Source organism: Poromitra crassiceps (assembly GCF_964638095.1).
Source record: "Poromitra crassiceps genome assembly, chromosome: 1".
In the NCBI taxonomy this organism is placed as follows: Eukaryota; Metazoa; Chordata; class Actinopteri; order Beryciformes; family Melamphaidae; genus Poromitra; species Poromitra crassiceps.
This window is the reverse complement of record NC_139623.1, coordinates 4,852,265-4,869,863: the sequence shown is the minus strand read 5'-3', so window position 1 is coordinate 4,869,863 and position 17,599 is coordinate 4,852,265. Positions and strand designations below refer to the sequence as shown.

Sequence of the window (17,599 nt, the reverse complement as noted above, 5' to 3'; positions counted from 1 at the left end):
CTCACATTCTTATATAGATGTGGGTGTTTCCCCACCTCACATTCTTACATAGATGTGGGTGTTTCCCCACCTCACATTCTTATATAGATGTGGGTGTTTCCCCACCTCACATTCTTATATAGATGTGGGTGTTTCCCCACCTCACATTCTTATATAGATGTGGGTGTTTCCCCACCTCACATTCTTATATAGATGTGGGTGTTTCCCCACCTCACATTCTTATATAGATGTGGGTGTTTCCCCACCTCACATTCTTATATAGATGTGGGTGTTTCCCCACCTCACATTCTTATATAGATGTGTGTGTTTCCCCACCTCACATTCTTATATAGATGTGGGTGTTTCCCCACCTCACATTCTTATATAGATGTGGGTGTTTCCCCACCTCACATTCTTATATAGATGTGGGTGTTTCCCCACCTCACATTCTTATATAGATGTGGGTGTTTCCCCACCTCACATTCTTATATAGATGTGTGTGTTTCCCCACCTCACATTCTCACATAGACGTGGGTGTTTCCCCACCTCATATTCTCACATAGATGTGGGAGTTTCCCCACCTCACATTCTCACATAGATGTGGGTGTTTCCCCACCTCACATTCTTACATAGATGTGGGTGTTTCCCCACCTCACATTCTTATATAGATGTGGGTGTTTCCCCACCTCACATTCTTATATAGATGTGGGTGTTTCCCCACCTCACATTCTTACATAGATGTGGGTGTTTCCCCACCTCACATTCTTATATAGATGTGGGTGTTTCCCCACCTCACATTCTTATATAGATGTGGGTGTTTCCCCACCTCACATTCTTATATAGATGTGGGTGTTTCCCCACCTCACATTCTTACATACATGTAGATGTGGGTGTTTCCCCACCTCACATTCTTATATAGATGTGGGTGTTTCCCCACCTCACATTCTTACATACATGTAGATGTGGGTGTTTCCCCACCTCACATTCTTATATAGATGTGGGTGTTTCCCCACCTCACATTCTTACATAGATGTGGGTGTTTCCCCACCTCACATTCTTATATAGATGTGGGTGTTTCCCCACCTCACATTCTTACATAGATGTGGGTGTTTCCCCACCTCACATTCTTATATAGATGTGGGTGTTTCCCCACCTCACATTCTTACATAGATGTGGGTGTTTCCCCACCTCACATTCTTATATAGATGTGGGTGTTTCCCACCTCACATTCTCACATAGATGTGGGTGTTTCCCCACCTCACATTCTCACATAGATGTGGGTGTTTCCCCACCTCACATTCTTACATAGATGTGGGTGTTTCCCCACCTCACATTCTTACATAGATGTGGGTGTTTCCCCACCTCACATTCTTATATAGATGTGGGTGTTTCCCCACCTCACATTCTTACATAGATGTGGGTGTTTCCCCACCTCACATTCTTATATAGATGTGGGTGTTTCCCCACCTCACATTCTTACATAGATGTGGGTGTTTCCCCACCTCACATTCTCACATAGATGTGGGTGTTTCCCCACCTCACATTCTCACATAGATGTGGGTGTTTCCCCACCTCACATTCTCACATAGATGTGGGTGTTTCCCCACCTCACATTCTTACATAGATGTGGGTGTTTCCCCACCTCACATTCTTATATAGATGTGGGTGTTTCCCCACCTCACATTCTTACATAGATGTGGGTGTTTCCCCACCTCACATTCTTACATAGATGTGGGTGTTTCCCCACCTCACATTCTTACATAGATGTGGGTGTTTCCCCACCTCACATTCTCACATAGATGTGGGTGTTTCCCCACCTCACATTCTTACATAGATGTGGGTGTTTCCCCACCTCACATTCTTACATAGATGTGGGTGTTTCCCCACCTCACATTCTTATATAGATGTGGGTGTTTCCCCACCTCACATTCTTACATAGATGTGGGTGTTTCCCCACCTCACATTCTTATATAGATGTGGGTGTTTCCCCACCTCACATTCTCACATAGATGTGGGTGTTTCCCCACCTCACATTCTTATATAGATGTGGGTGTTTCCCCACCTCACATTCTTATATAGATGTGGGTGTTTCCCCACCTCACATTCTTACATAGATGTGGGTGTTTCCCCACCTCACATTCTTACATAGATGTGGGTGTTTCCCCACCTCACATTCTTATATAGATGTGGGTGTTTCCCCACCTCACATTCTCACATAGATGTGGGTGTTTCCCCACCTCACATTCTTATATAGATGTGGGTGTTTCCCCACCTCACATTCTCACATAGATGTGGGTGTTTCCCCACCTCACATTCTTATATAGATGTGGGTGTTTCCCCACCTCACATTCTCACATAGATGTGGGTGTTTTCCCCACCTCACATTCTCACATAGATGTGGGTGTTTCCCCACCTCACATTCTCACATAGATGTGGGTGTTTCCCCACCTCACATTCTTACATAGATGTGGGTGTTTCCCCACCTCACATTCTTATATAGATGTGGGTGTTTCCCCACCTCACATTCTCACATAGATGTGGGTGTTTCCCCACCTCACATTCTCACATAGATGTGGGTGTTTCCCCACCTCACATTCTTACATAGATGTGGGTGTTTCCCCACCTCACATTCTCACATAGATGTGGGTGTTTCCCCACCTCACATTCTTACATAGATGTGGGTGTTTCCCCACCTCACATTCTTACATAGATGTGGGTGTTTCCCCACCTCACATTCTTACATAGATGTGGGTGTTTCCCCACCTCACATTCTTACATAGATGTGGGTGTTTCCCCACCTCACATTCTTACATAGATGTGGGTGTTTCCCCACCTCACATTCTCACATAGATGTGGGTGTTTCCCCACCTCACATTCTCACATAGATGTGGGTGTTTCCCCACCTCACATTCTTATATAGATGTGGGTGTTTCCCCACCTCACATTCTTATATAGATGTGGGTGTTTCCCCACCTCACATTCTTACATAGATGTGGGTGTTTCCCCACCTCACATTCTTACATAGATGTGGGTGTTTCCCCACCTCACATTCTTATATAGATGTGGGTGTTTCCCCACCTCACATTCTCACATAGATGTGGGTGTTTCCCCACCTCACATTCTTATATAGATGTGGGTGTTTCCCCACCTCACATTCTCACATAGATGTGGGTGTTTCCCCACCTCACATTCTCACATAGATGTGGGTGTTTTCCCCACCTCACATTCTTATATAGATGTGGGTGTTTCCCCACCTCACATTCTCACATAGATGTGGGTGTTTCCCCACCTCACATTCTTATATAGATGTGGGTGTTTCCCCACCTCACATTCTTACATAGATGTGGGTGTTTCCCCACCTCACATTCTTACATAGATGTGGGTGTTTCCCCACCTCACATTCTTACATAGATGTGGGTGTTTTCCCCACCTCACATTCTTATATAGATGTGGGTGTTTCCCCACCTCACATTCTCACATAGATGTGGGTGTTTCCCCACCTCACATTCTTACATAGATGTGGGTGTTTTCCCCACCTCACATTCTTATATAGATGTGGGTGTTTCCCCACCTCACATTCTCACATAGATGTGGGTGTTTTCCCCACCTCACATTCTCACATAGATGTGGGTGTTTCCCCACCTCACATTCTCACATAGATGTGGGTGTCATCTGGAGAGCAAAATAACAAAAGTATAAGATAATACACTCCACTAATGTCTTCTTCTGTGGTGCGGTGAATTAGTCTGTGTGAAGTTCCTAGAAACAAGTGAACTCCCACACATGCACAGTATCACCTCTCTATTCATTTATTTTTAGTCAACGTTTTATTCATACGACCCTTCTCAAGACGTATCTGTCATCTGGAGAGGGAAATGACATCGGCGCCCATCTCTGCCTGTTTTCTCCTCCTGTTTTATTCCTCCCTGGGAGCCTCCATCTTGTTTGAAATCACTGCCAATAAAGCAGCCTGTCTCTCTCTCGCTCTCTCTCTCTCCCTCCCTCTCTCTCTCGCCTACTTCCTGTTAAAGGAATCAGTCAGTCAGAACACTCAAAACACATATTAAACAGGCATCAGCCTCTCGCCGGGGCCAAATCACGCTGTTCAAATGTTGTTCTTCCACCGGGAGCGCAGGACAACTGAAGAGATGGGATCTGCAACATTAACTTGATTCACGGCAGCGGCGACTGAGTGACACTCCATAAACCTCAGCAGGCCGCCGCCAGGCCCTGCCGCCAGCACCCCACGGCTAATGTGACACACACTAGCTACGCCTAGCCCCACACACACACACACACACACACACACACACACACACAGACACACAGAAGCAAGGATTCACACACATACAAATACGTACACTCTCATAGGAACACACCACTCCACACACACACACACACACAAACCAACACACACACAGAAGCAAGGATTCACACACATACAAATACGTAGGCGACACTCTCATAGGAACACACCACTCCACACAGACACACACACACACACACACACACACACAAACAAACCAACACACACACAGAAGCAAGGATTCGCACACATACAAATACGTACACTCTCAGAACACACCACTACACACACACTACACACACACACACACACACACACACACACACACACAAACACAAACAAACAAACAGGCATGACATTCAGGGATCCAAACACGCAAATGTGACTTACACTAGTGATGCCTACCTTAACACCTTCCGCACACACTCAAAAACAGGTATTCGAACAAACAAACACACACACACACACACACACACACACACACACACACACACACACACACACACACACACAGGCATTCAGGGGTTCACACATATGCATACAAATGTGTCCTCTCTCTTAGGAACACACACACATAAAGGGGCTTTATGGTAATGCAGCAGACACAGCACAGCGGTTGAGTTATTGTCCTCTCCAGCCGACCTCTCAGCTGGCAGTGTTTTGGCGTAGGCAGTTAGCGTGGGGCCTGTAGCGCTGTGTAAACGGCTAACCTCTGCTGCTCAAAATGCCAGATTCCTCTGGCTGACTGTGACAGGGCCGACTCCCTCCACACAGCTACAGCGGGTGTCACTTGAGATACAGATAGCAGAGTGTGTGTAGATATTCACTACACAGGCGTCTTGGTTTCCTGTGATTCTGTGTCATTTATGCCAACATCACAGCACATCGGTTGTTAGTTCGGCTTTGGGCAAATGCATGTTGTTGCACATACAGAGAGATAGAGGGACCCCTGTGGGCTAATAAGAGGAAATGAGTAGTAACGTGCGAGGCACAGAGAAAAAAGACTGAGAGACAGAGACAGAGAAGCACAGAGAAAAGAGGCTGAGAGACAGAAGCACAGAGAAAAGAGGCTGAGAGACAGAGACAGAAGCACAGAGAAAAGAGGCTGAGAGACAGAGACAGAAGCACAGAGACAGAGAAGCACAGAGAAAAGAGGCTGAGAGACAGAAGCACAGAGAAAAGAGGCTGAGAGACAGAGACAGAAGCACAGAGAAAAGAGGCTGAGAGACAGAAGCACAGAGAAAAGAGGCTGAGAGACAGAGACAGAAGCACAGAGAAAAGAGGCTGAGAGACAGAGACAGAAGCACAGAGAAAAGAGGCTGAGAGACAGAGACAGAGACATAGACCGATAGAGAAAAGCAGAGACAAATCTCTGCATGTTTTGGGCTATGCACTGGATGGTTGCATTTGTACATGCAAACAGCAGTTATTTCCATCATTGGTCAGACATTTGGTGAAGGAAATTACTTTCTTTCTCATCTTTAACCCATACAATATTTCACAGCGTGTTTAACCCGTCCTACAGTGCTTCAGGTCAGATCATGTGATTTTCAGTCCATATGAAGCAGCAGGATAGAAACCTCCCTATTCCTGTTCCAGGCTTTGAAGTAACTGCTCTAAACCAACTAGGTGTGAAAATGCACAGAGAGAGAATATCTTCTGAGCAAAGCTGTATTATTATTGGCAGTGAAGACAGCTGTAGCCTCAGTCCTGTCTCTCTACACAGTGAAGACAGCTGTAGCCTCAGTCCTGTCTCTCTACACAGTGAAGACAGCTGTAGCCTCAGTCCTGTCTCTCTACACAGTGAAGACAGCTGTAGCCTCAGTCCTGTCTCTCTACACAGTGAAGACAGCTGTAGCCTCAGTCCTGTCTCTCTACACAGTGAAGACAGCTGTAGCCTCAGTCCTGTCTCTCTACACAGTGAAGACAGCTGTAGCCTCAGTCCTGTCTCTCTACACAGTGAAGACAGCTGTAGCCTCAGTCCTGTCTCTCTACACAGTGAAGACAGCTGTAGGCTCAGTCCTGTCTCTCTACACAGTGAAGACAGCTGTAGCCTCAGTCCTGTCTCTCTACACAGTGAAGACAGCTGTAGCCTCAGTCCTGTCTCTCTACACAGTGAAGACAGCTGTAGCCTCAGTCCTGTTTCTCTACACTTAACAGACAGCTGTAGCCTCAGTCCTGTCTCTCTACACAGTGAAGACAGCTGTAGCCTCAGTCCTGTCTCTCTACACAGTGAAGACAGCTGTAGCCTCAGTCCTGTCTCTCTACACTTAACAGACAGCTGTAGCCTCAGTCCTGTCTCTCTACACAGTGAAGACAGCTGTAGCCTCAGTCCTGTCTCTCTACACAGTGAAGACAGCTGTAGCATCAGTCCTGTCTCTCTACACAGTGAAGACAGCTGTAGCCTCAGTCCTGTCTCTCTACACAGTGAAGACAGCTGTAGCCTCAGTCCTGTCTCTCTACACAGTGAAGACAGCTGTAGCCTCAGTCCTGTCTCTCTACACAGTGAAGACAGCTGTAGCCTCAGTCCTGTCTCTCTACACAGTGAAGACAGCTGTAGCCTCAGTCCTGTCTCTCTACACAGTGAAGACAGCTGTAGCCTCAGTCCTGTCTCTCTACACTTAACAGACAGCTGTAGCCTCAGTCCTGTCTCTCTACACAGTGAAGACAGCTGTAGCCTCAGTCCTGTCTCTCTACACAGTGAAGACAGCTGTAGCCTCAGTCCTGTCTCTCTACACAGTGAAGACAGCTGTAGCCTCAGTCCTGTCTCTCTACACAGTGAAGACAGCTGTAGCCTCAGTCCTGTCTCTCTACACAGTGAAGACAGCTGTAGCCTCAGTCCTGTCTCTCTACACAGTGAAGACAGCTGTAGCCTCAGTCCTGTCTCTCTACACAGTGAAGACAGCTGTAGCCTCAGTCCTGTCTCTCTACACAGTGAAGACAGCTGTAGCCTCAGTCCTGTCTCTCTACACAGTGAAGACAGCTGTAGCCTCAGTCCTGTCTCTCTACACTTAACAGACAGCTGTAGCCTCAGTCCTGTCTCTCTACACAGTGAAGACAGCTGTAGCCTCAGTCCTGTAGCCTCAGTCCTGTCTCTCTACACAGTGAAGACAGCTGTAGCCTCAGTCCTGTCTCTCTACACAGTGAAGACAGCTGTAGCCTCAGTCCTGTCTCTCTACACAGTGAAGACAGCTGTAGCCTCAGTCCTGTCTCTCTACACAGTGAATACAGCTGCAGCCTCAGTCCTGTCTCTCTACACAGTGAAGACAGCTGTAGCCTCAGTCCTGTCTCTCTACACAGTGAAGACAGCTGTAGCCTCAGTCCTGTCTCTCTACACAGTGAAGACAGCTGTAGCCTCAGTCCTGTCTCTCTACACAGTGAAGACAGCTGTAGCCTCAGTCCTGTCTCTCTACACAGTGAAGACAGCTGTAGCCTCAGTCCTGTCTCTCTACACTTAACAGACAGCTGTAGCCTCAGTCCTGTCTCTCTACACAGTGAAGACAGCTGTAGCCTCAGTCCTGTCTCTCTACACAGTGAAGACAGCTGTAGCCTCAGTCCTGTCTCTCTACACAGTGAAGACAGCTGTAGCCTCAGTCCTGTCTCTCTACACAGTGAAGACAGCTGTAGCCTCAGTCCTGTCTCTCTACACAGTGAAGACAGCTGTAGCCTCAGTCCTGTCTCTCTACACAGTGCAGACAGCTGTAGCCTCAGTCCTGTCTCTCTACACAGTGAAGACAGCTGTAGCCTCAGTCCTGTCTCTCTACACTTAACAGACAGCTGTAGCCTCAGTCCTGTCTCTCTACACAGTGAAGACAGCTGTAGCCTCAGTCCTGTCTCTCTACACAGTGAAGACAGCTGTAGCCTCAGTCCTGTCTCTCTACACAGTGAAGACAGCTGTAGCCTCAGTCCTGTCTCTCTACACAGTGAAGACAGCTGTAGCCTCAGTCCTGTCTCTCTACACAGTGAAGACAGCTGTAGCCTCAGTCCTGTCTCTCTACACTTAACAGACAGCTGTAGCCTCAGTCCTGTCTCTCTACACAGTGAAGACAGCTGTAGCCTCAGTCCTGTCTCTCTACACAGTGAAGACAGCTGTAGCATCAGTCCTGTCTCTCTACACAGTGAAGACAGCTGTAGCCTCAGTCCTGTCTCTCTACACAGTGAAGACAGCTGTAGCCTCAGTCCTGTCTCTCTACACAGTGAAGACAGCTGTAGCCTCAGTCCTGTCTCTCTACACAGTGAAGACAGCTGTAGCCTCAGTCCTGTCTCTCTACACAGTGAAGACAGCTGTAGGCTCAGTCCTGTCTCTCTACACAGTGAAGACAGCTGTAGGCTCAGTCCTGTCTCTCTACACAGTGAAGACAGCTGTAGCCTCAGTCCTGTCTCTCTACACAGTGAAGACAGCTGTAGCCTCAGTCCTGTCTCTCTACACAGTGAAGACAGCTGTAGCCTCAGTCCTGTCTCTCTACACAATGAAGACAGCTGTAGCCTCAGTCCTGTCTCTCTACACAGTGAAGACAGCTGTAGCCTCAGTCCTGTCTCTCTACACAGTGAAGACAGCTGTAGCCTCAGTCCTGTCTCTCTACACAGTGAAGACAGCTGTAGCCTCAGTCCTGTCTCTCTACACAGTGAAGACAGCTGTAGCCTCAGTCCTGTCTCTACACAGTGAAGACAGCTGTAGCCTCAGTCCTGTCTCTCTACACAGTGAAGACAGCTGTAGCCTCAGTCCTGTCTCTCTACACAGTGAAGACAGCTGTAGCCTCAGTCCTGTCTCTCTACACAGTGAAGACAGCTGTAGCCTCAGTCCTGTCTCTACACAGTGAAGACAGCTGTAGCCTCAGTCCTGTCTCTCTACACAGTGAAGACAGCTGTAGCCTCAGTCCTGTCTCTACACAGTGAAGACAGCTGTAGCCTCAGTCCTGTCTCTACACAGTGAAGACAGCTGTAGCCTCAGTCCTGTCTCTCTACACAGTGAAGACAGCTGTAGCCTCAGTCCTGTCTCTACACAGTGAAGACAGCTGTAGCCTCAGTCCTGTCTCTCTACACAGTGAAGACAGCTGTAGCCTCAGTCCTGTCTCTCTACACAGTGAAGACAGCTGTAGCCTCAGTCCTGTCTCTCTACACAGTGAAGACAGCTGTAGCCTCAGTCCTGTCTCTCTACACAGTGAAGACAGCTGTAGCCTCAGTCCTGTCTCTCTACACAGTGAAGACAGCTGTAGCCTCAGTCCTGTCTCTCTACACAGTGAAGACAGCTGTAGCCTCAGTCCTGTCTCTCTACACAGTGAAGACAGCTGTAGCCTCAGTCCTGTCTCTCTACACAGTGAAGACAGCTGTAGCCTCAGTCCTGTCTCTCTACACAGTGAAGACAGCTGTAGCCTCAGTCCTGTCTCTCTACACAGTGAAGACAGCTGTAGCCTCAGTCCTGTCTCTCTACACAGTGAAGACAGCTGTAGCCTCAGTCCTGTCTCTCTACACTTAACACTTCACTCTGTTGCAAGAGGTATCATTGGATGGGATGCATACACACTCCTAACACACTGTTTGTCCCAAGTGACTCATGGAACAGCTTGTAGACATATGTGGATAGTCCATTTTGAGAGTGTATCTGAGCAGGAGTAAGGGTCTTGCCTACTGGTCACTGCCTCCTTGTCCAATAAGAGTGAGAGTTAAAGCTAACAACATCTGGGTTCCTGTTTACACTGGAGGAGGACAGGGCACACTGGGGTCAGTTCGCAGCACAACTCTGACTTTCTGATCACATTGTCAACCCTGTGACTGCAAGAAATCAAATGTCAGGGAGAGATAGCAATATCAATGATTGATGAGTTTGTTCCTGTATATACTTAAGAGAACTGTGTGATCACGTCGCTGCCCTCGGGGGATAAAACTTGTATCGTAAAATGTCAACTTTTAAGAAATGATAAGAAAAAGAAAAACCGCATCTGTGTTTTTAGCTTGAACTCCATACATTTTCTGTTTATCCAATAATAATAATAATACAATAACTTGCTTTACACTACAACGTAATGGAAGTATAAGTACAAGTACAGTACAAGGGGGCTAAAAAATGCTTTACCGTACCAAATAAGAGTTACAGCCAGTGATGGGGTAACTCATTACAAAAGTAACATATTACAATAATATATTACTTTTAGCAGTAACTCAGTAATATAACTTATTACTTATAGGATTTCAGTAATAGTATACCAGTTACTTTGTCAAGTAACTCAAGTTACAAATTGAGTTACATTTTTTTAAATTAAAGCACATATTTAAAAAAGATACAATCATTTCCTAATCAAACTGTGCGTTTTTATGCAAATAACCACTATAGATGACAATAACAAAGGAAAAGAATAACATTTAGAATTTTGGATTGTTTGCACTGACTTCAAGGTGTTTGAAATTATTTTCGGGATGTTCCGGGGCAGCAATGTCATTCTGCTGCGGCTGTTGTTTTGGTAAAAGTAATGCAAAAGTAGTGTAATAAGTAATGAGTTACTCTACACAGACAGTAATATTGTAAAGTAACTTATTACTTTCAAATGAAAGTAACTAGTAATATGTAGTATATTACATTTTGAAAGTAACTTGCCCAACACTGGTTACAGCAAAGGCAAGAACCAATTAAACAAAGTAAAGATAAACAGATCAAAAAAGTATTGTAAACAGACAAAAGAAAAGAGCAGGTGTAGTGGAATAAAAGGCTATGAAAATGCCTTAATATAGAAGAATGTTTTAAACTGTGATTTAAAAGAAGACAGAGACTTCATTTGCCTGAGATGCTCAAGCAGCGAGTTCCACAATTTCAGGGCCCCGACCACAAACGTCCAGTCACCCCTATACACTAGTATGGCAATAGTAGCAAGGCATGTTTTAGGAAGGGTGATAAGGGCCTTATTGGATGATCAGGCTGTGTGTGGGGAACTAACATCAAGAATGTAGCTGGGTGCTTGACCATGTAAGGCTTTGAAGGTCAACAGCAGAATCAAAATCAATTCTAAGATGCAACGGCAGCCAGTGCAAAGAAGCTCGAATTAGTGTGATGTCATCTCGTCTGTTGGACTTGGTTAAAAGCCTAGCTGCTGTGTTTTGAACCAACTGGAGGCGCAATATGATTTTGGGGAACTCCACTGGAAAGGGAAGAGGCTTCTCCAGCTACAACTGAGAAGTTCCTGTTTGTAAGGTAGGGTTAAAATCAGTCGAGAGCTGTGTCCCTAATGCCAACCCAGTTTTCCACGCGGGTGATTCAAATCGAATGGTCATCTGTGTTGAATGGGGGAAAATCTGACAAAATACACTGATGCCTGCCTACTGTTTAAGATTCTAAATGGCACGGCCCCCCCACCTCTCAGTGCTTTTGTAAAACAACAAGGCCAGGTCGAAACCTGGCATACGGCGGTGCATGGGATCGTCACCCATGTATATATACCCATACACATTTTAACAATCAACAGAACACATATAAGCCGTCGTCTGATTTTCCACCTTTTTTCCCTGTTTGTGTTTAGGGATGCAGGATATTATGGATTTTTTTAAACAATACGATAACCCATAAATATCTGCTTCGATACTCGATACAGATACGATACTCGATACCTAATGGATAAGAAACAGAATGTCCACAAGGTTGATCACATTCACAAATTCAAGGTTTAGTAACACCCTTACAACACCCTTTCAAAAGGTGTCCTTCAATCCCACAGTGACTGTCACTGTGGGATTGAAGGACACCTTTTGAAATGTGTCTCTCTGGTGTTAGAAGACCACCATATTAACTGAATGTTTCTGTGTTAGAAGAATAACGCCATATTAACGGAATGTCTCTCTGTGATAGAACAACGCCATAATGTAGGCCAGTGGTTCCCAAATGGTGTGCCAAGGCACACAGGTGTGCCTTGGGATTTTGCATTATTGCAATTGCAAATATAGCCTAAAACTATACAAAAAGTGGGTGTGTTGCTGCTTTGATGTAGTAATTTTGCAAAGTTTCAAATTAATTCCTAGAGTAATATATTTTGTCAAATTATATTTGACATTAGGAAATAAAAAAGCATTTAGAGTGATAAGAGTAATAGAGGCTATTTTGCACCGAGACTTAGGCTATGTAGGTGTGCCTTGAGATTTTGTCGTGCCATTTGGTAAGAAAAATATAAACTGCAGCACTGGCACAGCACACTATAGGCTATGTAAAATGGCTCAGACTGAAAAGTTATTAGTGTGTCTGTCCAGTAACACACCGTAACATAGTATAGGGTAACCCAGGTTACTTATTTTGTTGTGACACATTACAGATGTCACGCTTTCCCGACGGCTCCTGAACACATCATGTGCAGGAGGCTGGAGAGAGGATGTAAATGCGAGTTTGTCTGTCTGCTCTCAACTCGTGAATATCGCTTTAATCTTCATAACAGCGGCTCATTACCCGCTGTACACAACATGCACAAGCACTCGCGGGTCTCTCCTCCTTTCACCGACTCTCACTAATCTCACTGCTGTGTACATGCTTTTCCGATCGGCTAACACGCTAGTTATAGCCTACTTAGCTCAGCTGTTAGCTACTTAGCTTAGCTCTCTGCCTCACGGTAAGATGTTCATGTTCCTTACGCATAACATTCATGTATATTTGCTGGAAGGGGAGACGTCCCCCGCTACTGTAGATGTCCAGAGACACTGGGAAATGTGTGTTTGTTTATTTGTTGCGTCGCGTGTAACGTTAACATGGGCGCAGACCCTCTGCGGCCGTGAGCGACTCTGTCAAGCTGAACAAGATCAGATCAGGGCAGACAGGAAGTCCGAAACCGGACATTCGTCAAATAAAACCAATTTCAAAGTAAAAGCCCATCTTGATGAAAGTGTGCCAGGAGTCGTGTATGCAGCGATTGGGACACACATGGTCATATAGGCCAGTGCAAGCACCGGCCTAAAAAACATCTCACAGCAGGTCCACAAGATCTGCCCTGAGAGGAGACTGTACTGTACCGTTTAGGTCCAGCTTCAGTCAATCCTGTTTTGCTGTCAGAGCCACTCAGTTTTGGAACACCCTACCAACTGAAATAAGATATTGTGCCACCTACCACACCTTTACAAAAAGAACTCAAAACCTGGCTATTAACAAATCAAACATGTGATCACTTCTAATTAGTTCATGCGATATTTTATTATTGTTTTGATGTATTATGTTGTAAATACTGTACTTTACTTTTAATGCTTCTGTTTCAGGTCTATGGTCTTATAACATCTTGCCAAAGGACTGCAGTTGCGAATTAGTCAGCTGGCTAAGACTGGCACATTTACAGTAATGTTGATTAATGTGTACTGTCCTTTTACAAATAAACTGAAACTGAACTGAATGTAGAACTTAGGTCTAAAAGGATTAAGAGTGACCAGTCACCGGAATCAGCAGCTAGAAAGAGGTTATTTGTGACTTTAATGAGGACTGTTTCAGTGCTGTGGAGAGCACGGGCGCCTGACTGGAATTCCCCCCAAAATATTGTTGCTGTTCATGGAGGAAATTAACCATTGCAGAAACAATATTTTCTCAGATTTTCAATAGAAATTTAAAAATAAGATTGCGCAGATTCGATTTTTTCTTCTTCGGGGTAGGTTGAACTATTGCACACTTTAGGCTAGCAGGGAATGAGCCAGTTGACAGAGAGGAATTTGCAATAGAAAGAACAGTAGGACCAATGCTCTGAAATGCCTCTTTCAGAAACTTGGTGGGGATTGATGTCTCAAGAGCAGGAGGAGGAATTCATACCAGAAATGGTTTCAAGCGTTGACGGCAGGATTGGCTCAAAATGGATTAGTGTGGGAGGCGGAGCAGGACAGATACCAAGAACTCTGGGCTCCGGGTTGATCTGCAGCCTAATCCTGCCTATTTTATTAGTGAAGAATTGAAGAAACTCATCACACTTGTCTGAGGACAGCTTTATTGGCTGACTGTTGGGAGGGCTGGTCACTGAGTTAATGGTCTGGAAGCAGACCCTAGGACTCTGACATATTATGATTAGTTCAGAAAAGTAGGAATTCCTTTATTCTGCTTTCATTCCTTCTTCCTTCATCCCTTCTTAGTACACAGCGGACTGGAGTACATCCTGAAATGTACTGAATCGAGAATCGATTTTGAATCTGGAATCGTTTTGAATCAAAAATGTATTTTGAATCGAGTCGTGACCCCAGGAATCCAAAAGTTATTGATTAGTGATTAAACTTCACTACCCTAATTCCTAGCACCCTTAGCTGTGTTCTGATAGGTGGACATGCAGTCTCTGAGATATTGATAAGAGACTGATTTGTCTTTTTCCACTGACGTTCAGCTTTCCTGCATTGTCTTTATGTTCCTGGTATGATTGTTAAGCCAGGGCAAGGCATTAGATTTCACTTTTTTACCTTAAAATGTGCAGAATCAAGAATATTTAGCCAGATGCTATTAAAGTTAGTGAGTTGATCATCAAGTGAACACTGAGACAGCTCAGAGACACTGCAGAAGCTGCTGAGAACGCCAGTTGGAAAGGACAGAGTTTGAATTAAGAGAAGTGAGTTCGAATGCAAGTGTTTGGCTTAGGAGGTGCAGGAGGGACCTGGGTATGAAAATACACTGCTTTGTGGTCGGAGACAGGGATGTTTAACAATTGCATATTATCCAGAGTAGGTCTAACAGAGAGCACAAGGTCAATGAGGTTTTGAAAGGGTTTCAAGTCTAAACGGTTGTAGAATTATCTCAACCCATATGGGATCATGCAAACCTTCAGTTGAAGTGGGGGGGGGGGGGGGGGGGGCTCATCAAAATTGGAATGAAGTGTTTTTCCCATGGCAACAACACCTACATAGTGTGTGTTTGTACATTTCTGTACAATGAGTAAATGTGTGCTCAGTGCTCCGCTCTTCACTGCCTCAAATTCCCATTTTTCTGAATAGATTAGCCGACGAGTGTCTGGATCGTCTGAGCCGGTTGCCGTTTAAACAATGACATTTCTAACACTGTTCCCATCGCCTTGGAAACGCCATGGCAACCTGTGATCTGAGAGGGCACGGTGTGGCTCAATTAGTGCCACACGTATCTCACCACTCTCTGCCGCCAAGCCTAATATCTCCATATTCTGTGTCGTTTCATGCATTAACTGCCACAAATATATATAGTGTGACATTACCTTTCATGTCAACTTCACAGCCTTCCTTTTGCACACAATGATGGATGCATAAACAGCAGCTTCAACGGCAGAATTCTAGCTTCCACGAAGATTAAGAAAGGGAATAAATACGCATGGCCAAGTGATATCGACGTTAAATACTATGCTTATTTGGATATATTTTTGTCTCATTTTGCCAGAGTGATTTGCCCTATTTTTTGTTTCATTGTACTTTCTAGAAATCCAGGATTTGAAGCTTGTTCTACTGCATCATTGTTGGCTAAAATGTGAAATGTAATGTAAAATGTGTCTGTGTGTTCCCTAGGTATCGTATCCAAGTCTTTTGAGTGTCGTCTGAAGGGCCAGGGGGCTACGTTTGTGGAGACGGAGGCTGTGGTCTCCCCTGGACCAAGGACGAGCTTGGCGGAGCAGGACGAGATCCAGCAGGTCATCATCATCCAGGGCTATGGTGACGAGGGGGCCATCGACCAATCCCTGGAGCAGTCTGCCGCTGTCACCCTGCAGACACTGGCCATGGCCGGCCAGGTGGCCGAAGTGCTCCACATCACCGAGGATGGACAAGTCATCGCCTCGGGCAGGGAGGTGGCATCCGGAGGGGCCCACCTGGCCCGAGGCCCGACCCAGTACGTGGTGCTGGAGTCGGGGGAGGCCAGGAATCGTCTGCAGGCCGTGGCTCGAGCGGGGGCGGCGGTCGCAGCCGCGGGACACACCATGCTTTCTGAGTCGTCCACAGCTCTTGACGCTCTGCTCAGCGCCGTCAGCGAGATGGGCCAGCAGGAGGAGATGGGTGGAGGGGCAGCCATCACTGAGGGGGTCCTCCCCTCAGAGGCAGCCGTCACTCAGGGGGTCCTCACCTCAGAGTCAGCCATCACTCAGGGGGTCCTCACCTCAGAGTCAGCCATGGCTGTGCAGACAGAGGAGGTGAAGCAGGAACAGGAGGAGGTGCAGGTGATCCAGGAGGCCAGCCAGCAGGAGATGCAGGAGGTGCTGCAGTTTGCCGCATCACAAATGATGAAGCAGGGCCTGACCCAGGTCATCGTCAATGACGAGGGCACCCACTACATTGTGACGGAACTGGACGACTGCACCCTACAGGTGGAGAGAAGCGTCTACGGGCAGGCAATCGAGGATGGCCAGCAGGCTGGAGGAGAGATGGTGGTCTATCTGGATGAAGCCCAACATAACATAGTCCTTGAAGGGTAGAGGAGAGAGAAAAGATCATAATTAAGAGTTTAATTTGTCATGTTTGTACCCAGTATACAGTGCAGCAGTACAGTTCTGTTGAAGCCTGAGGCAGTTTGTCTCTCGAAGTCTTCCTCTTCTCTTGTCTCCTTTCATTGTCGCCCTCATTATTTGATGATTGTGGCTTTGTATCCCATCGCTTCCTTTTGTCTTCTCTTGGGCTCAGATAAACTCAGGTTAACCATCGTTTGTTTAGTGTGAAAGTGAGAGGAGAAAGGTGTTTTGGTGCTATGTGAGTTAACATACAGTAAAATCCTCACAACCACCAAAACCACATTAACCACTTGATTAATGACAATGCAACTTTAGGAAATACATATTGATCACGGTATATTTTTTAAATGCGTTGCTTAATATGCTGAGAGTTTTATGGCTCCGTGAAATGGAAAATATCCGTCTTCTATTCTTTATTGAGTTGGAAAATGCTTACAAATGTTTGTTTTTTCTTAGCGAGCATAATAAGAGGAGATGTCTTCATGGCGTCTTTGGTTAATACAGGGGTTCTTAAAGTCTGGCCCTCTTGTGCCCGCGATGAGTTACTGTAGATTGGTGACATGATGGTATTTGGTCTGATTCTAGGTTTACTGTCTTTCAGAGGCTGTTATCATATGAAGCTAGAAGACTTAAGGCATGGAAAAAAGACTTTCACAGCCTAATGTTAGCAGGTGTGTGTGTGTGTGTGTGTGTGTGTGTGCGTGCGTGTGTGTGCGTGCGTGCGTGTGCGTGTGTGCGTGTGTGTGCGTGCGTGTGTGCGTGCTTGCGTGCGTGCGTGTGTGCGTGTGTGTGCGTGTGTGCGTGTGTTGAAACATCTACAAATGGACAAATCTGATTTTTTTTTCTCCTAGAAAACACAACATACAGTTTTCAGATGATTCACAACTGACATGACTGTTAGTCACTAGGCTATTAAAGAAGAGATTTG

General features: G+C 45.8%; 1 protein-coding gene across 1 annotated transcript in view; it reads left to right on the top strand.

Moving 5' to 3' along the window:
* The window catches only part of znf407 (zinc finger protein 407), a gene marked incomplete at its 5' end in the record, with an annotated part of 348,519 nt that extends 331,173 nt beyond the window's left edge, over positions 1 to 17,346 (top strand). Inside the window, one exon of the mRNA XM_083647717.1 lies at positions 15,740 to 17,346. Coding sequence (XP_083503843.1) covers positions 15,740 to 16,638 — 899 coding nt within the window. The 3' untranslated portion in view covers positions 16,639 to 17,346. The remainder of the gene's footprint in view (positions 1 to 15,739) is intronic.
* Between the last annotated feature and the right edge of the window lie 253 nt (positions 17,347 to 17,599).